Source organism: Macrobrachium nipponense, chromosome 2 (genome assembly GCF_015104395.2).
Source record: "Macrobrachium nipponense isolate FS-2020 chromosome 2, ASM1510439v2, whole genome shotgun sequence".
Classification (NCBI taxonomy): domain Eukaryota; kingdom Metazoa; phylum Arthropoda; class Malacostraca; order Decapoda; family Palaemonidae; genus Macrobrachium; species Macrobrachium nipponense.
This window is the reverse complement of record NC_087201.1, coordinates 103585787-103609417: the sequence shown is the minus strand read 5'-3', so window position 1 is coordinate 103609417 and position 23631 is coordinate 103585787. Positions and strand designations below refer to the sequence as shown.

The 23631-nt window shown below is 40.1% G+C and overlaps 1 protein-coding gene across 1 annotated transcript in view; it reads left to right on the top strand.

Annotated features, from left to right (window-relative positions):
- Window positions 1-23631, top strand: part of LOC135220871 (SH2B adapter protein 1-like) — a gene marked incomplete in the record, with an annotated part of 324700 nt that overhangs the window by 177367 nt on the left and 123702 nt on the right. Inside the window, 1 exon segment of the mRNA XM_064258463.1 lies at window positions 9151-9241. Within this exon segment, the coding sequence (XP_064114533.1) occupies window positions 9151-9241 (91 nt within the window).

Genomic DNA, 23631 nt, shown 5'->3' with positions numbered 1-23631 from the left:
TATCACAAAAAGTGCATATTATGATGAAATTGATAACAAAAACCAGGAATTTGTGGATATTTATCATAGAAAAATACCGCGAATGCACGAATTTTCCACGAATAATGCAGGGAAACGTTCCCAAGAGAAATCCGCGAATGTGTGAGTCTGCGAATCCGGAGAACGCGAATACGGGGGGGTCCACTGTACAATGAAATCACTAACACGAATTTACGTTAACAAACGAAATCGTATATGTGAACGAACGAATTCCGTGTGCGTACGATAACGCTGGTGCGAAGCAATGACTGAAGAAGAACGCCTTTACCTAGAGCACTATGGGAGAGATGCTGACCAATAGGAGAGCAGGATCTTATGCTGGTGACTAGCATCAGGAACCAATGGGAGAGTGGGAGGATGGTGGGGAGTCTACTCAGTTGGCGGCGCGAGTTTTAAAATTGTTCTCGGCGGTCCAGGTAAATCTCGGGACTTTACAGCAACAACCTTTCGTAACCTGAATTATTTGCATATGTAGAGCCAAAAAAATCTTCGTATTTGCTTTCGTAACTTGAATTATTTGTAAGCTGGGACTTTCATATGTTGAGGTACCACTGTATGACAAAATAGTTCTAGTGCAAAAATCAGCTCTCTAACTGGCATAGTTTCATAGTTATTACAAAATAAGCAATAAATTTTTTCATTTGCGGTGTAAAACTTACTTTAAAAGAAAAACACTTCAGTTTTCAAGATGACTGAACCAAATTCAATGAAGCTTTTACAGCATGTAGTATAACTATGTATCTATAATGAAAAGAGGAAATTTATTTTTTAATTGAAATTTTTTACCATATTTTCACAAATTAAAAAAAAAAAAATTCAACTGGAAAAAATATGAACTAAGAGGTAAGATTTCATAATTTCCTAATTTGTATTTTTTCAGTATTAGTTGTATAATAAGTGGTAAAAATTTGAAGTGAATCCCTTCAGTCATAAGGCAGAATGAAGCACTTACTTTATAATGGAGCCTATGGAGTCGGTGTCCCCTTTAAGGACACGTACAAAATTTTGTGTAATGTAGCTTTCTTTTTTACTTTAAAAACTTACCCTCCTGTTTTTGTAATAGTCCTCTACTTTCAACCCACCTAAGTGATGCACATGTATGGTCAGCAAGCAAGGTATCTTAAGTGTCTATAACCACTTTGCTAATTCAAGAAAATGTTTGGCATTTGGTTTGATGTGCAATTGTCAGATTTTAAAGTATAAGTAAAAGTGAAATTATTATAATAAAATTAATTTTATACATGTACTTAAAAATTAATTACATAGCTAAAAGTTTCTATAAATTGCCAGCTAGAATTTTGAAATTCGTGAGTTGCGCTATTTTTAATGGCTACGTGACTACCCCACCCACTTTTGGAGCAAGAGAGGAACAACTAGCAAACAATGGCTTCAATTTGTTTATGCCTAGGTTCATGCAAAGGGAGGAGGGAGGGCTCCAATCTTGTAATTACTTGGTAAGTCTGTGTATGAAACACTTTTATTATAAAAATTAATTTCTATATAAATAACTTACTAATTAATTACATAGCTGATTCCCACAGTAATAGGAGGTGGGATGCATTAACATATTACTGGGATGGATTAACACATCTACTCCAACACATTAGTAAAGGTAATGAAAATGAGAATAGGAAACTGCTATGTACAGGAAGATACTGCCTCTGGATGGCACTCATTTATCTCAGTGGCACAGTAGTAAAGCTGAGGGTTGCTTACTATACAGTAAGTGCCTTGTAGTGAGGACGATTCGAATGGCTAAGAAGGGTGACAAGTTGCCCTTGCCTAGGGTGCATTACGTAACAAATTACCGCCAAAGTTAAAAACACACCGCTACTCAACCATAAAAAAACTATAGGGTACTGCCGATGCGGAACCAGAGGAATTTATTTCTGGTGATAGAAATTCAATTCTCGATATATATAGGCAGTCCCCGGGTTACGACGGGTTCGGCTTACGACGGGTTCGGCTTACGACGTTCCAAGGTTAAGGCGCTTTTCAATTATATTCATCAGAAATTATTTCCAGGGTTATGACGCCTACAATGCTCATCTGGCAGAAGAAATATGACACCAAAAATGCAAAATAATCAATATTTGAAGGTTTTTTTGATGCAAAATGCAATAAGAATGCAGTTTACATAGTTTTGAATGCACCCAAAGCATTAAAAGTAAGCTTCTCTTAGGATTTTTGGTGATGTTCCGGCTTACAACGATTTTCGGGTTACAATGCATTTCAAGAACGGAACCCCCGTCATAACCCGGGGACTGCCTGTAATGTGCTTCGGATCCCACAATAAGCTGCAGGTCCCATTGCTCGGTGACCAATTGGTTCCTAGCCACATAAAAATATCTAATCCTGTGGGCCAGCCATAGGAAGAGCTGTTAATCAGCTAAGTGATCTGGTTAAACTAATATATACTTAACTAGAGGGTATTCCAAGTACACAGTACCCCCAGACTCCCATAAAATCCAACGCCACAATTCAAGGCGAAGAAAGAAAGGAAGGAATACTTCATATAGTTTCTCCCCCAACACCACACCAGCCACTGAAAAGGGACCCAATATATTGCAATTATTGTAAACAGTTTCAACTTCCTTTAGATAATGTGATGCAAAGCTTGCCTTACACCTCCAAAAGGTTGTTTGCAATATTGGAGAGAGAGACAAATTATGTTTAAAACCATGCAAGTGGGTACGGCTCTTATTTCATGAGCTTTCACTTTGCATAGCAGGAAGAATGCCAGGACATTCTTTGACAGAGGTCATGCAGGATTTTCAACAGAACACCATAATGATGATGAGGGGTCACGAATATGTACTGTCCTATGGAGGGAAAACTTGCAAGCTCTCACTAGACACAACGCTTGTTCACTTGGACCTAAAATATCAGACAAACTCTTAATCATGAAAGAGCGATGCCAAGGATTTGAGATTGACTCGTTTTTGGCTAAGAAACCCAGAGAAAACGAGCAAACAACATTCCCTCATGAGAAACCCCCCTTTTAGTCTAAATTGTGGATCTCATTTATCCTTTTTGCTGTAGCTAAGGTTACTAGAAAAAGTTTTTCTAGTTAAATCTCTGAGACATTAAATTCATCAGTTCAAAATGAGAGCTTGATAACCATTTTAAAACTATATCTAGGTTCCAAGGCACCACTGCTACTTCCTTCTGTTTTGTTGTATTTAAAGATTTAATTAAATCCAACATATCCTGATTGTATGATAAATCTTATTCCCCTATGGCAGAAGACTAACTTAACATGGCTCTATAGCCCCTGATAGTAGAAGTGGCCAAACCTTTAACTGTCTTCAAAAATAGCAGAAAGTCTACTATCTCAGCTACAGTTGTCTGAGAAGACGACACTCTCTTCTTTTTACACCATGAATGAAAGATGGCCCACTTCGCTTGATATACTTTATCGGAAGAGCTTCGTCAGCATTTGGCAATAGCTTGCTAAGCTGGTCTTGAAAAGCCCTTCTTGTGCAGGAGTTTCCTGATAGTAAGAATCCGGTCAGGACCAGAGAAGATAACCCTTGATGGAATTGTCAAAAGTGGGGTTGTTTGAGCAGCTGAGTCTTTTGCAGAAGTAGCCTTAGGAAATCTGCCAGAAGCACTATCAGGTCTAGGAACCATTTCTTTGCTGGCCAAAAGAAGCCTATAAAAATCGTGGACACATTCTGGTGTCCCTGGAATTTGTTTATTACTTGTCTAACCATGCTCAGTGGTGGAAAGACATAAGGATGTTCTTCCGACCAATCTTGTAGCATGGCATCCATTGCCCATGCTAAAGGATCTGGGACTGGAGAGCCTTGAAGTGGTGAATAGATCCAAGATCAGGGTTCCCCATGACTTTCAGAGGTCCAGACAAACTTGATAGTCCAGAGTTCATTCTGTCAGTAAGACTTGTTTCTGGTGGCTCAGCTCATCTGCCAGAACGTTGGCTTACCCTGAGTAAACAGTGTCAACAGGGTGGTATAATTCAGATCTGCCCAAAGCAGAAGATATATCGTAACCATGCAAAGGGATAAAGTGGGTATTCCCCCTTAATTCTTTATGTAAGAAAGGGCAGTCATATTGTCTGTAAGTATTGTGACAACTTTGCTAACTATTTTCCTTCTGAAGTGTTGAAGCCCCAGGTTTACCGCTTTCAATTTTTTGACATTGATATGCCAAATCTCTTGTTCCTGGGACCACATTCCCAAGACTTCCTTGTCTCCTAAGATCGTTCCCCAGCCTAGATTCGATGTGTCCTGAGTAGAATTCTAGGTTGGGGCTCACTGGCAGGAGGGATTTCCCATCTGAGAGTCTGTTCTCTACCTTCCACTAGCAGAGGCCTGACTTTATTTCAAGAATAACTTGAAACATTATTGAATCTGGGAATACCTTCCTGTCCCAGTCGACTCTTAAATAAAATTGGAGTGGTCTCATATGCAATCTTCCCAGGTGAACGAACTGATCTGTCGACAAAAACATTCCTAGAAGAATTATCCAGTCATTCACAGAGCACTGATTAGGAGAAATTTGTTCAATGTCTGTAGACACAACTCTACTCTTGTCGGGGATTGAGAAACCTGAAAACTCCGAGAGTTGATTATCAGCCCCAAATATAGAATCTGTAGAGTTGGAGTCATTTGTGATTTCTGACCATTTATCATCAAGCCCAGTCCTCAGGTTAACCGAAGAGATTTTTGGGGTCCTTAGAAAATTTTAATTCTGATTGGGCTCGCAGAAGCCAATGATCTAGGTAGAAGGATATCCTTGCTCCCATTAAATGCAGCCGTTTCACTAAAGAGACAAGAATCTTGTAAATAAGTGTGGTGCTGTCAACAGTCCGAAACACATTGTGCAGAATTAAAACTGTTTCCATAAACAAACCTTAGGAACTTCCATGTGGGATTCCTAGTGTATCAGGATGTGGAGATATGCATCTTACATATCGAGGGATGTCATTCACTCTCCCTGGCGAATGGAGGACAAAATGGTCAGGTTTGTCTCCATCTTGAATTTCCTCTTCGAGATGAAGACAGTCAAAGTGCTTATATCTAGGATGGGTCTCCAGCCCCTTGATGCTTTGGCACTACAAAAAGGCAATTGTAAAAGCTGGGGGGTTGTTCACATTCTCTACTGCTTTTATTGCCCCCCTTTTTTTTATGAGGGACAAAATTTCTTCTGAGAGGGCTAAAGATTTCTTTGAGCCTTTGGAGTAGGGTGTTAATGCCACTGGGGAGTTGGATAAAGGTAGCCTTTCTTTGAAGGGGATCTTATTCTGCCCTCAAGATGTTGACAATCCATGGTTCTGCCCCTCTTTCTCTCCATTTCCTTCAAAAGAGGAGAAGCCTGGCCCCTACTGGAGTTCAGAGGACATGATCTTCACTTATGTCCTGCAGACTTAGAAGATAACTTTTTGATTGATCTGGAGACGAATCTGCTTTCAGATCGAGACCTTGAGAGGGATCTCTGGCAACTGCTACAAAATGGCTGTGCCTGAAGTGAACATATTGTCCTGGGCTGAAGAAACGACACTTCCTTGGGATGTCTAGATGACTGTGACAGAAGATCCTGTGTGCTCTTTTTTGAGATCCAAAGAAATCCCCAGAACTATGTCTTGCGGGAAAAGATGTTGACAATCCAATGGCAAGTGAAGCAGGGCTGACTTCTGAGAGGAGGTTACACCTTTAGAAATATAGGAACACCAAGTTCCCTCTTCTTCGGTATACCCGTCATATGCAAAGAAGCCAGCTCTAGAGAACTATCTCTGACCCCTTTGTCTACAAACGACAGGACTCCTAACCTGTCTGAGGAAAAGGCATCAGAAAGGTCAGGGTATTCCCTAACCTCACAAGCAAGAGCTCCTACTACCCAGTCAAGGAAACTTAAGTAATACTTCGAATACCTTGAAGATACTTTTGATTAGATGTGCAAACTTTGAAGAGCTAAACATAACTTTAGCCAAATTAAAAGCATTTCTCCTTGATGAAGCAACCAAATGGAGAAGTCTCCCTTGGAGGAGGCTAACACTCCCAGAGAAGGAGCTTCCTTTGGTGGCATAAAACTGGTGTCTTCTCTTAGACAATCTGGAAAGAGGAAAGCAAAAGTTGGCTTTGCCCTGATCCCTCTTTTCTGAAAGCCAACTGTCGATGAAAAGTCATAAGAAGGTATTTCAGCAATGATGCCTAGGCTGAAGGGCTCGCATCTGGAAGTGCCTCATCACCTTCCTCCTTTGAGGAAACTGGAGACAAGCTTGAGACTGGTGGTTGAGGAGCTGAAGGAGCCTTCTTAAGCAAGTTTAAAATACTATGTAATTTGCTCTGAATAGGATCCACCATAAGAGATGCCTGTGTGCCCACGGGAGGTGCTGTCTGAAGGGAAGGTGAGTAACGAGCAGCAGATGAAATTGGAAAACCAACTGAAAGAACTTCCACTAAGGAAGGATTATCCGAAGTGCCTTCCTCAGAATCCACACAATTAGAAGAAGGAGGGCGCATAGGTGCTTTTGGGTGCTTTGCTCCTGTCAAAGAGCCAACATGGGCACTTGGGCGCCTTTAGGCACTTGAACGACGATGGTCGTTCTGAAACTGGAGAGCAAACAGGTGCTATTGGGCGCTGAGACACTACTTGAACATACTTCAAGTCTATTCAAGACACAGGGCACTCGGGTGCTATATGCAACTTGGGTGTCTGTGGGCACTCAGGATATGAGTCTACCTGTGACAAGGAGCGCTGACAAGAGGACGAGTGCTTGGAAGCCAAACTGACTCTCTGTGACAGAGAAACAGGAGAAAAATGTTCCAGGCTGTCCCAATGACTAGAGGACAGACAAGGACTAAGAAGAGGATCCCTAGTTCTCTTACATGGCACTGGAGGTGATTGAGCTAAGTCCTTTGCATGCCTTTTCATGGGATGCAAAGCGTCTGTAAAATGCCACTGATGTCTGGGAGGGAACTCATCAGAATTTGATGAAAGACAGTGCACATCCAATGGCATTCAGCTGCAACCTGGGAAATAGCAACATGTTCAGCATAGAGGGCGACAACCCGTTGGCAGACCCCACCGACCTCCCTTAGGCTACCAGTTTGACTCCTCCCAGGTTTAGGGGACTGTGTCATTAACCTTTCCCTAGGAGAATTGGCGGGCCGGGAAGCCACCTCCTCACACACTCCACTTGCACTTGGTGCCACTGGGTGCTATTGACTCAGCACCAACACCAGGATCCTCCAAACGCTCCGAAGCACTCCTATCGTTCATAAGGACCTTCACAGACATTGCTAAATGTGTAAGAGATTCAGCAATAGACTCAAACCACTTATCAATTCTACTTTTGAGTCTGGCAATGATGTTGGGTTCGGGTGTACGGGAGGTGAGTAAAGGAACGGGTACAGACGGAGAACTGGGAACGGGGTCAGTAGAAATTAGAAGTTCATCAACTTTGACGTCATCATTAACATTATCATCATTACGGGATTCCTGGCTAGCTAATGACTTACTAATTCACCTAGCCATCGCCTTTCTTTCTCTATCCCTTGCCAATTTACTTAAGTGTGATTTTAACCCTTTGGAGGCGGGATAAAAAATCAATATTCAGCACCCTAGGCTGGCAAAACTTTGAGGTCGACCAATTTAAGAAGAAAATACATCAGTGGAAAGAGAAAGATTTACAAATGCACTTGTAAAAAAATTAGAACAAATTTTTCATACCTTCCATGAGTAGTTGAAAATTACTATTTACAACCCCTTGTGGGGCCTTTTTAACAACACATTCATAGATTTTACCAAAATAAAATAAAATTAATTAAAAAGTAATTTTATTTTATTTTGTAAAGTTATAATTACAGCTCACACAATATCAAAACAGGTAAGAAATAACGTCAGTAACAAATTCTGAGCATATTTGTTGTAAAATATTTATGTAGATTTACTGAGAACAAAGATGCAGTAACTTTTTTTGGTTATACATGTCTTTTCAAATATTTCTTTACTCTTTTATTTGCAAAATTACAATTATAATCGACATACTATCATTAAAGATAAGAACTATTATTTGCAAAATTACAATTATAATCGACATACTATCATTAAAGATAAGAACTAAAACCAACAGCAACCCCTTGGTATATTTATGAGCAAATTTATAAAAATACGTCGTGAGACAGAGAGGTGTCACATGGTCCGTTAAAGTCAAGATCCTAACCAGCCAACTCTCTCATGAGCCGCCTAGTTGATTTTAGCCAGTCTAAAAGTTGCTATTAGTGAATTTATGGGCTACAGAAGTAATGGCACCTTTTTCCCGCCTAATTCCCCCAAATCAATGGCATGTAATATTGTTACTCGCCATAAGGGACTGTCCACCACTCAAAACCTGTTATTTCTACTCTTGAGCATGTCTGTCTATTAAGGGTTAATGTCTTCCACTTTTTAATGTCCCAATCCTTGCATTCATAACATCTTACTTCTATTAAACATATCTGTCCCTTGCAGTCTGTGGAAACGGAGTGAGAAACTAACCAAAAAGAGTCAAAATGTAATAATGGAACCTAACTCCATCTAATTGTGCCCTAAGGCTATACAATTCAAGAATACTCCACCAATCATGATATGTCAACCATAAAGAATGAACTCCAAAACAAAGCTGGCGCTAATAACTGTTGTACAGCCATCAGCCGGCAGAAACAAATTGAAGCCATGTTTGCTAGTTGTTCCTCTCTTGCCCCAAAAGTGGGAGAGGCTAGTCACCTAGCCACGAGAATTAGCATGACCTGTGAATTTCAAAATTATAGTTGCCAATTTGTAGGAACTTTTAGCTATGCAATTACTTGGTAAGTTACATATACATATTAAATATTAAATTTTTATTTATAAAACATTAAAGTAATTGTTAGCTGTGTATTGAATTTATGATGCAACTCCACATATTTCTCTCTGCTGAATTTAGGAAGTTAAAAATATTTTTTGATGAAAAATATAATAAAATTTATAAAAGCAAAAATGTAATAATAAGTGTTAATTTAAATTGTAAAATGAAATTAACAATACGTAGTCTGTAGTCATAAGAATGCTGCAATGTTATAAACTGCATTTTACCCTGAAATATCTTCCTCTCTGTTAACCCCCCAGCCTCCAAGTTTGATAGTGGCAAGGCAGAATAACCTTTCAATGCATTCTAGATCACAGAATGGATTAGGAGACTATTCCAATGATGAAAATGGTAAGTAATTAGAACTAATTTTTTTGGAAATGTTCACTTTTGACAGTACCATACAAAATTTTGTATATAACAAAGTAACTTAAGAAGAGTGTAGAAATGAAGTACCAGACTGTATGCATACAGCTTTTGAATAAATGAAAATACTGGAGGTAAAATTTTTTTTTTCAAATGTATGTATGTTTGTTTGAGTTTGTTTCTTTTTCATAAATTATTTCATTTATTTATGAAGAAGCATTTTACTTAGTTTACTTATTACTTTTTGACCTAGCCTGTCATAAGTTTTACCATGTGGTTTTTAAGGTTCTATACTGTATGGCTATCTTTTGCAAAAATGTTTTGCTATTTGATGTTTCTTTCTTCACATGCATGATTTATATAGTATGAACATGCAATGACTGTTATACCTGAGAACTAATGAGGTATGATATCCTTATAAATCTTTTGTTTTCCTTGAATAAAATCCCAGACTGATGAAAATGCAACAATTACACAATTTACACACCTATTCTCATTGCATTTCTTGTCCAATTTAGCTCACTACCGCAACAAGCAAGAGAGAGACATACAAACTGACCAACAAACCACAAATGGGAATGCTCACAACCTTTTGCCACCACCGCTGACTTGTCACTGCCCCCACAACAGTTTTCCTAATTCCTATCTTCCGTTGCTTCTCACATTGCTGCAGCATGAATTTTTAATCTCCTACTACTTACTCCTGTACTTGATTTAATTGCAGTCATTAGTGTTGTGTTATCATTTTTAACCAATGCTTCTAATTTTCTCTCTCCCACTATCTCTTCCCACAAATGTTTGAAATATATACCATTCCTTCTATGGCCTTCCCATCACTTAGAGCATCTGCATCAGTGGTGGATTTTGCTACAATATGGATATTCTGGATTTCCATCATATGGGACTTCTCCCTTTTTACCATCTGCCAAGGATATCACATAACCCAATTGTGTATGACCATCTTCAATACTCCCAAATGAAGCATCTGTATAGGCTACCCATTATTATCACTTCTCCTATTATGCTCTTAGTTTTTCTCACTATTTTAATCAGCTTTTTCATATCGTGAGTCATTCCTTCCTTAAACGTTTTACTTAACTCACTAACATTGTCTGATATTTCTGGCATGGTATGTAGTGATACCCAATTCATCTGTCCTACCACTGATCTATACTCTATTTACACCTTTTGTCCTAACACTCTGTTACCTGTAAATGTTCTCATAGAATTTATATACTGCCTCTGATTAAGACAAATTCTATTTTTCTTTTGCTCCACCATTACTCCTATACATAGACTTAATACTTTTACTGTCGTGTTCTCTTACCTACAATTTCCCTTTCAAAACTTTTACTTCACTGATCAATCTTTTACTTCACTGATCAATCACATTTTTTAAGTGTCCTAGGGAAAAGGAATTGAGAATCCAGAAGATCCCCATTTTGAACTGTCAACAAGGACTCAGAGTCCACTGAGCACGCCACCTTTGACAAAGCTGCGTCTCTCCTAACTAGCAGAAGGTTAACCCATAAGTTAGCACTAAGGTGGGTCAGACAGGAGTATGCCTTACCCCCAGACTGCAACAGCCTACCGAAGGAAGATGAATTCACTAACCCCTCTGTCGACCTATCAGAAGCGGTCCTGGCTATCGCTGTTGACCACAAGTCTAGTCACGAGACCGTCTGAAAAATGGAAGCAGCAGTAGACTCCATAGCCAAGGCTTCCTGAGATGACCAAGAAGGACCTTCCGACCTAACCTGCTCTAAGGTTAAACTAGGTCTGAGACAAATCACGTCCGGGTTTAGGATACGAGGCATCAGATGAACTGAATTGGTAGAATAATACTTCCTATGCCATGTAAGAGGAGGAGGAGAAACTTGGACGACCCCTTCGAACACAGAGAGCCATCCTGGTCCAATACCAGTGTTCACATGTAAGACGGACTGGGCATGGCCCGACAGAGGAAGCTCAAAGGAAGACTTAGGGTCATGACTGGCACCCAGCAAGACTTCCAAACATGTTGTGATTGAAGACTGAGCCTGCATCCTACTTTTGAGATTGTTGAACCCACGGATGAGATCAACTACCTCCGAAAAAGAAGACAAAAACTCTTTGACTGTCTCCCTCCTCCTGCTCTGGCAAAGGAGACCGACGACGCGAAGAAGCAGGTGTAGCAGACAATTTGCTAGAGGGTCTAGCCTTCTGGATATCAAAGGCAGGGGAGACACCTCTAACACTCGGAGAACCAGATACCGAAGGTTGTTGATTGTTCACCAACAACAACACTAGAGACCGATCCCTGCTCAAACCTCGTCCAGATTCATGTGAAGAACCAGGTACATCACCGGTGAGAAGATCACCTACGTGTACGTCAGGTGAAGCATGTATGCATTCCTGTGAGGAACAGCATACGCAGCCGAGCAACAATAGATTACACGTCCATTAGGCATCGATCAAGCCTGGTCCTGAGATACAGAATGTGAACGAAGCGAGCTTCTTGAAGGTGAACGATTCTCAGGATCAAGACTTCTATCAGGCAAGTGAGGAACCCGTCTTTGGACCATGTCTTTATCCATTGAAGAATCCTCACGTACAGCCTGAGCCACTTCCGCTTTTGCAAAATAGACCTCTTGATCAGAGCTTTATCGTCCTTACAACAATGAACTAGCACCGAGGCAGACGAAGGAAGGGCATTTGCCATCACATCCGCACGTATGTGCAAGACAGAGGCACGTCCATGTGCAGAAGACAAAGGCTCCACATTCAAATTGTCATGAACGCATCCATGTGGAGAGACACAGTCGTGAAGGGAAGATGTTGATGGATTACCACCATGCACAGAGGAGACCTAGCCAAGCAGCGATGGAGAGGAAGACTTCTTCCTGTTAAGAGGAAGACTTCTTCCTGTTAACTCTGTTGAGAATGTTTGTGTACAACATTGTGCAACGCGCTCATCATTCATTTGTGAGGTTTGTTTATGTTTATGTTGTGAATGGGTAGGGGAAGCGATTGAAAACTATTTAGGCACTTGTCAGGTTGGAACTAACAGATAAATAAAGACAGTTTTTTATGTCTGCCTTTGACCTATCCTGCCACACTGGTCTACACGATCAACAAATGATGGCAGAACAACCAGATCTGTCTTTAAAAGTAGCTTTGGCATAGGCAGTCAATGCTAAAAATTGTCTTCAAGTAGTAGGGGGTTTTAGCCCTTATCAACTCGTGTATGGGTGGAATCCTAACCTACCATGTACCATGAATGATGAACTTCCTGCACTGGAGGGTACAACATCTAGTGAAATGGTTGCCAAACATCTCAATGCTTGCCATTCTGCAAGAAAAGCCTTTATTGCTGCTGAAACTTCTGAGAAAATATGATGGGCACTAAGACACAAAGTAAGAACACTCGTAAAGTCCTTAAGAATGGAGATCAAGTCTATTTTAAGAGGAAAGAGCAAAAGAATAAGAATGGAGATCAAGTATTTTAAGAGGAAAGAGCAAAAGAATAAGAATGGAGATCAAGTCTATTTTAAGAGGAAAGAGCAAAAGGAATGGAAAGGACCAGCAACAGTCATTGGTTAAGATGGCAAAACAGTGATTTTGAAATATGATTCAAATATTGTAAGCGCACATGAAAAACACATTCAGGAAATACCATATAGTTTTGATAGAAACACTGAAGAAGGAAGAAATGCGCTGCTTGATATGTTGAGGCATCAAAGAGTAAAGGATGAGACAGACAATAGTAGGAAGAATGAGATAGAAGCAGTTATAAATCCAACAGGTGAAAAATATGAAGATGAAGAACAAGAGAACCAAACCAAAGTTGAGGTCATTTCATCTGAAGATAATTCAACAATTAAGAGTATTCCAAAGATTGGACAGAGAGTAAGATACCTGCCGAATGAGTCTGATGAATGGCAGATAGGAACTGTTCACAGTCGTGCTGGAAAATCTACAGGAAAATATAGTAGTTGGAGAAATATTGAACATAAAGATGGACAAATAACAGCCATTGACTGGAACAGAGATGTAGAAAAATGGGTACCAGTTTTAAAAGATGAAGAACAGGAACCCAGTGAAATCATAATGGCTTGTGAAAACACAGAAAGTCAGGAACTTCATAAAGCAAAACAAGAACTAAAAACCTGGAAGAATTTTAATGTTTATGAGGAAATTTCTAACTTGGGTCAGAAGGCATTGTCAGTACGATGGGTGGTGACAGAAAAGGAAAACAGTGGTGTGAAAAAGAAAATTATAGCTCGGCTAGTTGCCAGAGATATTGAGGAAAAAGAAGGAATCCAGTCAGATTCTCCCACTGTTAGCAAGGAAGTGTTGAGGTCCTTTGTTGGTATATTGTCTTCCAAAAGATGGGCAGTGAATCCAATTGATATTAAGGCTGCATTCCTACAGAGTGAACAGTTTGAGCATGAAGTGTATCTTACTCCACCTGTTGAAGCTGGCTGTGATGATAATGCACTATGGAAATTTAAAAAATGTGTATATGGACTTAATTGTTGAAGATGGGATGTAATCAGGTGAAAACTGACCCTGCTGCATTCTATTGGTTTTATGAAGGAGATCTTTGTGGTATGTTTTTGATGCATGTAGATGATTTCTTGGGAGGAATAAAGAAATTTGAAAGTGTAGTCATTGCACAAATCAGAAATCATTTTCAGGCTAGGGAACAAAGCAGTAATGCTATATTCAGATACATTGGCCTGGATATTGTGCAGAATAAGTATGGTGTCACATTTCATCAAAATGAGTATTGTAAATCTCTTGAATTATAACTGTAAGTGCTGAGAGAGGATTAAATAAGAATATGGAGTGTAATGAAGAAGAAAAGGAGAACTTTAGGAGTCTTGTAGGCCAACTAGGGTGGTTATCCACAAATTCAAGACCTGACTTGGCTTATGATGTGTTGGAACTTAGCTGTAAAATAAATACTGTAACCCTAAAGTAAAAGATGTGATTAAGGCAAACAAATGTCTAAGAAAAGCCTGTACCTTTGAGAGCTGTGTGTACTTCTCAGGACTGCGAGACAGTTTTAAGTTTAAGTTGGTTGTGTACAGTGATGCTTCTTATGCCAATCTCCCCAATGGATTTAGTAGTGCTGGGGGCTTTGTGATTTTCTTAGTGAGTGAAAATGGAAATAGTTGTCCTTTATAGTGGTCAAAGAATTTACCCCCTTTTTGGTTAACACATCAGCCAACTGTGCTTTTGAATCTACCCAAAATATCTTGAACCTTCTATTCTGAACGAATTCTTTGAGAATAGCTATGTCAATTCTCAATCTCTTTTCTGAAACATTTTTAACAGAGTACACATTCTCATAAAGTGAACAGTTATCCACATAGAGTTCCACAGACAGATTTCTCTTTCCATCATGCAATATTTGGGACATGATGTTTCCAATATAGTAAGCCATATCCACTGCCTCAGCGGCTGCTAGTGTTTCTGCTGCAAGAGTGCTTTTTACAACCCTTCTGATTTTCTTTGACTCCCAGTATAAAGGACAACTATTTCCATTTTCACCCACTGAGAAATCACAAAGCCCCCAGCACTACTAAATCCATCGGGGAGATTGGCATAAGAAGCATCCCTGTACACAACCAACTTAAACTTAAAACTGTCTCCCAGTCCTGGGAAGTACACTTCCCGCAGGCTCCACTGCCAGAACCGTGAACACCAACCTGACATGGAGAAGGACAATCATGAGGGGAAGTAGGTGAAGTGCTCCTCTCGGTAGAACAACCATGGACGTGTGTGGGAGAGACACAGACGTGAGAGAAAAAAGACGAAACACTCCCTCTGCTCGAAGAAGGCGAGATCGCAAAGTCCTTGAGCCTCCGACGTCTGATGTGATAATGACGAGGCGGGGATGGAGGCAAAGAAGGAGAAGGAGGAGCAACTTCATCCATACAAGATCTCATAGCGGCAGGAAGAGGAGAAGAGACCTTCCGTTTAACGGTATCCTTCGTAGCAAACGCAGAGAACTTCTCTTCCACAATAGAGTTCATCCTCTTTAAGACCGCCTGAAGCAAAGCCTCGGACGGCTCAGCGAGCGAGGATGATGACATCATAGCTGGAAGGGATGATGTCATAGTGGCGGGAGGATGAGCGGCTGCTACCACTGACGTCATGGAATGAATGGAAGCTGGAAGTGACGTCACAACCTCCTTATGACCAGAGCTAGTCGATGGCCTCACTGGTGGAGGTGACCCACAAGATGGTTGCCCACGAGACCCAGGGTAGATGAGACCAGGGGGAGGTGGGAGAACAGCAGGAGCTTGAATGGTTGGGTATGGGCCTTCATAAAATAAGACAACAAACCTTCCAAGGAGGGTGAACCCTGTAGCCCAAGCGACGCCCAAACCACTGCCATTGTGGATGACTCCGAATCTGAAATAAATGAACGCGATGAGAAAGATTCCTCACCGGGACGAAAACTTCCATTGACGAATCAATGGAAGAAAAGGAAGGAGGGACAGGAACACCAGAATTAGCATCAAATGCAAGGGAAGGAAGGCAGCCAAAAAAAAAAGCCAAAACTTTTTTTTTTTTGGTTTTTTTTTTTTGTCCCGAAGAGGCAAAGAAAATCCTTCCCAAGAAGGAAGAGTTGAAACTCTGTGATGCTCCCTGTTATAAAACCACTTTCACTGAGCTTTAGGCCAGGAACGACATTCCGGGCAAGGATTCGTCACCATACAAAAATTAGCTCTGCACCTACTGCAAGTTGTATGTGGATCAAGCAAGGGAACCCTCAGACGCCTGGGCACATATGCTGGCGAGGTCATGGAGACTCAGAGGAAGCCATAACCCAACAACACACTGAAAGAACAGAACATGGGCAAAAAACAAACAGCTTGGAAGGAGAGCAAAGCGTAAGCATCTACTCTCCAAGACGGTTAGGAAAAGACCGAGCGTTACGGGGTTATGTGCAGTCGCTGACCAGCTTTCATCTCGTATGCGCAGGCGTTTCCAGATCTCACAGATTCCTTGCTTACAATCTCTGATTGTAATAACCAGTTACCAGCTGCGCTTGGAAAATATCCCATTGTTAAGACCGAGGGTTTTTTCTGCATATGAACATTTTACTTTCTTGTTCTCCTACCTACAATTTCCCTTTCAATTTCCCAATTGTTTCCTTTAAAAATCTGTCTGTTCCTCTGTAACAAGTCATCTTCCTGTGTTCATAAAATACCATTCAATTTATTGTCTTTTCTCCAAAAGAATATATTAGGTTCTAATCTACTTCTCTCATCGTTAAGCTCCCCCACCACTTTTGCCACCATACAAAATACCATACTTTTACTTCATTCTTGGGCCCATAAACCATTTTCTTCAATTTCTATAATCCACTCCAACCACCTTCACGAGATGGTTTAAGATATACCCCTCTTTGTATTTCATCACTTGCAAATACAGTGGTCCCCCCGTATTCGCGGGGGATGCGCACCAGACCCCCCCGTGAATAGTTAAAACCCGCGAATGTTTGGAACTCCTATAAAAATGTTAAAAACAGCCTATTTTGTTAGTTAAAACTCAAGAAAAACCCACTAAAAATTTTCCTACATGGTTTTTTTAATAGTTTTATCACAAAAAGTGCATTTTATGATGAAATTCATCAAAAAAACCATGAATTTGTGGATATTTATCATAGAAAATACCGCGAATGCGCGAATTTTCCGCGAATTATGCAGGGAAACGTTCCCGAGAGAAATCCGCGAATGTGTGAGTCCGCGAATCTGGAGAATGCGAATACGGGGGGTCCACTGTATGACATTTTTATAATGAAATTAGATTTTGCATGTACTGCTTATGAAGTAATTACATATAGCTGAAAGCTTCCTACCATGGCAGTCAAAAAAAGGGATTTTGACGTAGGAAAAATCTATTTCTGGGTGAAGACCTGTGTCGCCCAGTGAAATGTTCCTATACCACTCATTTCTAGGTATAAATAAATGCTAAATATACCAGAGAAAAGAGCCATATGCAATGCCAGAGTTACTACCTCTGGATCGATCACCCTCATAGGGTGTCGGTATAGCATCAGGGGCGAGTGGAAGCCACTATCACAGATACTTTGCCAATTAGGTCTCTCCTCTCTCAAAATCCCCCGCTAGAGAGGTGCCGTTACAAGGCTACCTTCCGCTTGTCACTACTACCTCTGCCAAGAACCATCATTCCTGAAATATGCACCCAAGCTTGGGCCAGCTAAAGGGTGAGGAAAGGAAAAGAGAGGGATGGGTTCACTGGGCGACACAGGCCTTCACCCAGGAAATAGATTTTTCCTTTGTCAAAATCCCTTTTCTGGGATTGACCTGTGTCGCCCAGTGAAATAGTAACAGAGAATTGGCCATACAAGCTTGGTAAATTGAGAGTAAAACAAAAAATTTTATATGAAAGTTAAAATAAAATTTTCTTACAATTGTTGTTTTAATGATCCAAGTTAAGGATAAAAAAATACAAGGAGCAAATAACTTATAATAATATATGACCAAGTTCATACCATCACCACAAAAAATAAGAACAGGTAATGAATATAATAATACATGAAATAATGAACTATGTGCAAGTAGAGGAGTGGGTTGATAAGCAATCCAGTCCGTAACAAAAAGGCAAAAAGGGAGGGAATACAAACGAGGCTGGTAGGTGAGAGGGAGTACCAAAAGGTAATTTATAGCAAAATCAATGATAATTATTAATATACAAAATTACAAAATACATAATTAGGCTGTATCAGGGGAGACAATGTTCCCTGCAGCCACTGCAGAATATTTAAGGGCCTCTAGAGACTTTAGATAGTGGCATTTAAATACTGTCGGAGATTTCCAACCCGTATACTTTTTGAGATCATCGAAGTTCATATGATGAAAATAATTAACTGAGGTAGCCACTGCTCGGATATCATGGACCTGAGGAACTGTATCCGGATTAGTTTGTTTAATAAAATAAAGAATTTGTTGTCTGATGGCCTTCAAGGAAATGGTTCCACCATTCTCTCTAATAAAAAGAGGATCTGAAGACCTATTAGAAGTTCTGTCAAGATAAGATTTTAATGTAATAACTGGACTTAATAATGGGTCCTGTGGAAGAGGGACTATCTTCCACGGAGACCATCTGTTCTGTGGGTCTTCATTCTTTGCCAAGAATTTCAGATCCGGAGAAAGCAGAACTTCTCCTGATGGGAGGAAATCAACATGATTTGGTTCTCTAGAGAGAGCCAACAGTTCAGATATTCTGGCACCTGAGGCCAGGCTCATTAGCCCTTAAACGCCGAAGTGGTAAAAAAAAATTTGTCTCCCGTGTGCCGGAGATGTTTCGGAGTGAGCGCTGAAGCGGAAAAAATAGTTTATTCAAAAAAACACAGCGCGCTTAGTTTTCAAGATTAAGAGTTCTTGGCTGAAGTTTAGTATGCAACCATCAGAAATGAAAAAAATTATCATTATTATATATAAATAATGCGATATATGATAGCACAAAAACGAAATTTCATATATAATTGTATTCAAATCGTGCTGTGCGCAAAACGGTTAAAGGTAACAAGTTACTTTTTTTCGTTGTAATGTACACTAAATTGCGATCATTTTGGTATATAAAACATTGTAAAATGATAAAAGCAACACAGAGAAAATATTATCACAAAATGATGCATGAATTCGTAATGCGCGGACATAAAAAAATATATTTTTTTTAAATTCACCATAAATCTAAATATTGTTATAGAGACTTCAAATTTGTTTCAAGATGAAGTTAAATGATGGAATTTTACGATACTGTAAGAGTTTTAGCTTACAATTGCAGTTTTCGACCATTTTGGACGAGTTAAAGTTGACCAAATGTCAAAATTTTTTTATAAATTTTTTTTATATGCAATTATTTTGGAAATTAGAAAAGCTACAACCTTAAAATATTTTTCCTTTTATTCTATATGAAATTGTGCACCTTTTCATATATAAAACTCTATGAAATGCCTAATATGAAACGGAGCAAATTTTCCGAGAATGCGATGTACGCATTTCGGAGATTTATGGCAGAGAATCCACGCGCGGAGGGAAGGAAAGTTTTTTTCATAAGTTCACCATAAATCGAAATATTGTGCTAGACACTTCCAATTTGTTGCAAAATGAAGGTAAATGATTGAATATTACTAAAATATAAGAGTTTTAGCTTACATTTGCATTTTTCGATCATTTCGGTAGAGTCAAAGTTGACCGATCATGGTTTTTTTCTATTTATCTGGATTTATATGCAAATATTTTGAAAATGAGGAAAGCTACAACCTTCAATTATTTTTCGTTGTATTCTACATAAAATTGCGCACATTTTCATATATAAAACTTTATGTAACGGCTAATTTAAAATGGTGCAAACATTACCACAATCGCACATATGATTTTTTCGGAAGAGTTACCTCGCGGACGTAAGGAAAATGTTATTTTTTTTCATAAATTCACCATAAATCGAAATATTGTGCTAGAGACTTCTAATTTGTTACAAAATGAAGGTAAATGATTGAATATTACTAAAATATAAGAGTTTTAGCTTACAATTGCGTTTTTCGACCATTTCGGTAGAGTCAAAATTGACCGAAGGTTGAAAATTTGTCACTTATCATTTTTTATATGAAAATATTTCAAAAGTGATAAAAGCTACAACCATGGGTTGTTTTTAGTTGTATTGTGCATGAAATTGCGCACATTTCCTTATATAAAACTTTATGTAACAGCTAATTTTAAAATGGTGCAAACATTACCAACATCGCATGTGATTTTTTTGCGGAAGAGTTATCGCGCGGACGTAAGGAAAAATGTTTTTGTTTTTCATAAATTCACCATAAATCGAAATATTGTGCTAGAGACTTCCAATTTGTTGCAAAATTAAGGTAAATAGTTTAATATTACTAAAATATAAGCGTTTTAGCTTACAATTGCGTTTTTCGACCATTTCGGTAGAGTCAAAGTTGACCGAAGGTTGAAATTTTGGCACTTATCGTCACTGCCGAATCATACTGCCGGAGTGTCGATTCTCTTTTGTCTGATTCCACAAACAATGTGTTTAGCGGATCAATATTAGCATCTTTCTGTGCCGCAAACTTCATGAAGTCCATAAAGTTAGGGCATTCAGAATTCTTGAGGAAGCTGACACAGTCTGAGTTTGTACCACCTGAGTCAACTTTGGGTTGGGAATCCGTCTGGGACGGAGTTTCAACTCTAGTAGAAGAGGAAACCAATTGCTCTTCAGCCAGTTGGGTGCTACCAATGCTATCTGCCCTTTGAAAGATCTGAGTTTGTGTAGAACTTTCATCAAAAGGTTTATTGGCAGAAATAGGTAAATCTTCTGCCAATTGTTCCAGTCCATGGACATCGCATCTGTGGCGTGAGCCAGAGGATCCAAATTGGGAGCCACATAACATGGAAGTTTGTGGTTGGACTCCGTGGCGAACAGGTCTACCTGAAGGCCCGGTATTTGTAGGCAAATCCAATAGAATGACTTTGCGTCCAAAGACCACTCCGATTCCGGCGGAGTTGTCCTGGACAGTGAATCCGCAATGACATTCCGTACACCTGCCAGGTGAGTAGCTGACAGGTGACAATGATGTTTCATTGCCAACGAGAAGATTGCTATCATCACCTTATTTATGTGGCTCGACTTGGAGCCTCCTCTGTTTAGGCAGTGAACTATCACTGCATTGTCCAAGACTAGTCTGATATGAATATTCCTGGCCGGAGCTAGTCGTTTCAGGGTCAGGAAAATGGCCATTGCTTCTAGGATGTTGATATGGAACTGTCGGAATACTGTCGACCATGTTCCTTGAACCTTCTTGTACTGAGAATAGCCCCCCCCCATCCGCTCAGAGAGGCGTCTGTGTGGACTACTAGAGATGGCGGGGGAAATTGGAGCGGCACTGACTTGGAAAGACTCTTGACTGTCATCCATGGACAAAGTCTTTTCCTTAGTATCAGCGTAATCAAGGAGATTTTGTCTCTGAGTCTGCTGTTGGCTCTTTTCCACCATACCCGATTGATGTCCTTCAGTCTGGCTTTCAACAAAAGATCTGTTATTGAAGCAAACTGAAGTGAACCTAAGTTTCTTTCTTGGGTACGACGAGAAGCCCGTCTGTTCTTGAGAAATTGTCTCGTAGCTTTCGCTATCTCTTTGCACTTGGTTGGCGGAAGAGATAGTTTGTGTGCAGTTAGATCCCATTGAATTCCTAACCATTGAAAGCGAGACGCCGGAATGAGACGGCACTTTTTCTTGATTATCTGGAATCCCAGATATTCTAGAAGTTTTAATACTTTGGCTGTTGCCCTGCGACATTCCTTGTCATTGGGTGCCCAAATGAGCCAGTCGTCTAGGTAAGCTACTAGCGTAACCCCCTGAGCTCTTAGTTCCTGAACTACTGTCTTTCCTAGTTTGGTGAATATTCTGGGCGCTATATTGAGCCCGAATGGCATGACTGAATTAGTAAGCCAGTCTTCCTAGTTTGAAGCCTAGGTAGGGAGAAAAGTTTCTCGCTATCGGGAGGTGATAATAAGCGTCTGTAAGATCGATAGAGGTGGTGACGACCCCACAGGGAAGTAAGGTCCGCACCTGCGAGATGGTTAGCATGCGGAACTTGTCGCATTGAATGTATGAGTTGAGACGGGACAAGTCCAGAATCACTCTTCGTTTGTCCGTGTCCTTCTTTGGCATGCTGAACAAACGTCCTTGAAATTTCAGGTGTCTGACTTTCTTTATTGCCTTCTTTTAAAGAAGGTCTTTGGCATAGTCTAGAAGGTCTGTCGTTGGAATTTGGTGGAATCTGACTGGTGGAGGAGGCTCTTTTATCCGTCTCCACCCCAGACCTTTTGATACGATGCTGTGTGCCCATGGACTGAAGGTCCAATGGTCCTGGAAGAGGTACAGTCTCCTGCCTACCTGGAGAGGCTCATAGACTGGATGAGGTATTACTTCTTCTGCCTCCTCTGGAACCTCTGCCTCTGGAGAGAGCTCTGGAACCAGCTCTGCCGGTAAGCACCTCTTGCTTTGCTACCCCTTGCATGTCGGTTATAGCCTCGAGACTCCCCTAGCGCTTCAAACGAAGCGTTGAAGGCCGGGGACGTCACAAAATCAGCCTGGAGTTGGCTGACTCTGCAGCAACACAAATTGTTGTTGTGGTCGTGCCTTAGAAGGTCGAAGGTTGACCAATCTGGGAGACGGGAACTGCCTGAATCATCGTCTGTGTCTGAGGGGCCTGGAAGGGCTGGTCTGGTACTTCCTGACCCTCTTCCTACCTTTGGGCTGCAGTCTGGAAGTCTCATAGAACTTCCTTTTGGAGGGAAGACCCCAGCGGACAGGAAGGTTCTGATTAGCCCTAGCAGCCTCACTGATGACGCTGTTAACTACGTCTTCAGGAAAGAGGTTAGGTCCCCAGATTGAAGCTTTAATGAGCTTATTAGGCTCGTGTCGAATGGAAGGATCGGTAAAGACATGCTTCCTGCAGTTCCGCCTAGCAACCACAAAGTCATAAAGGTCACACTGGAAAGTCTGCAAAAGTGACTTTGTTAGAACCCGGAATAGAGGTTCCTCAGAGTAGACAGAAGCCGTCAACTCCGATGTTGTAACGGAGTTGATCGACCTACTCAGTCTACACCTGTTGGTTTCATGGCGATATAAGATAAATAACGTAAAGTTCATATTACGATGATATAATGGAAAATTCCGAACGGAATCACGTAATTTATTTACTCAGTAAACATGCCACCAACGTAATCTGTTAACGATAAAAAATTAGTTCACAATCACAACGAGACATATTCAATTCATATTTCCACCTAGAAACATGTCTTATAAGGAAAAATAACCTGTCTATTAAAAGTCAAGTATCTAGATATTCGTTTATGCTAACTAGAAGCAAGAAAATTTGCTCAGAATTGTGTTAAATATGGCAAAACAAACTCGTCTTTGCCATAAGCTGATTTTCAAACCAAAACATTGGCCACTCCGCAGAATACTGGCTTAGATTTGCCGTAGTATTTTAAAATACACATTTTAAACATTAATGCATGAAAACTCATAACAAAAAGCTGAAGTTTCATTATAACAAAAAGCTGAAGTTTCATTAAGAAAATGAGTTATAATTAGCTCCCAGATTAATAAAATAACTGCATTTTTCGGAACAGTGGCGTACAAGAACGAACATGAAAAAAACATCCTCTGACAACGTGGAGGGTAGTTACAAAAGCTGCCTTAATTTGTATCATATGTACAAAAATAAAAATACCCTTTTCGTAATACAATTTCATACACATTTTAAACATTAAAGCATGAAAATTTATAAAATCGACACATCGATCGCTAAATTTGCACTCTTTTTAACTCTATAT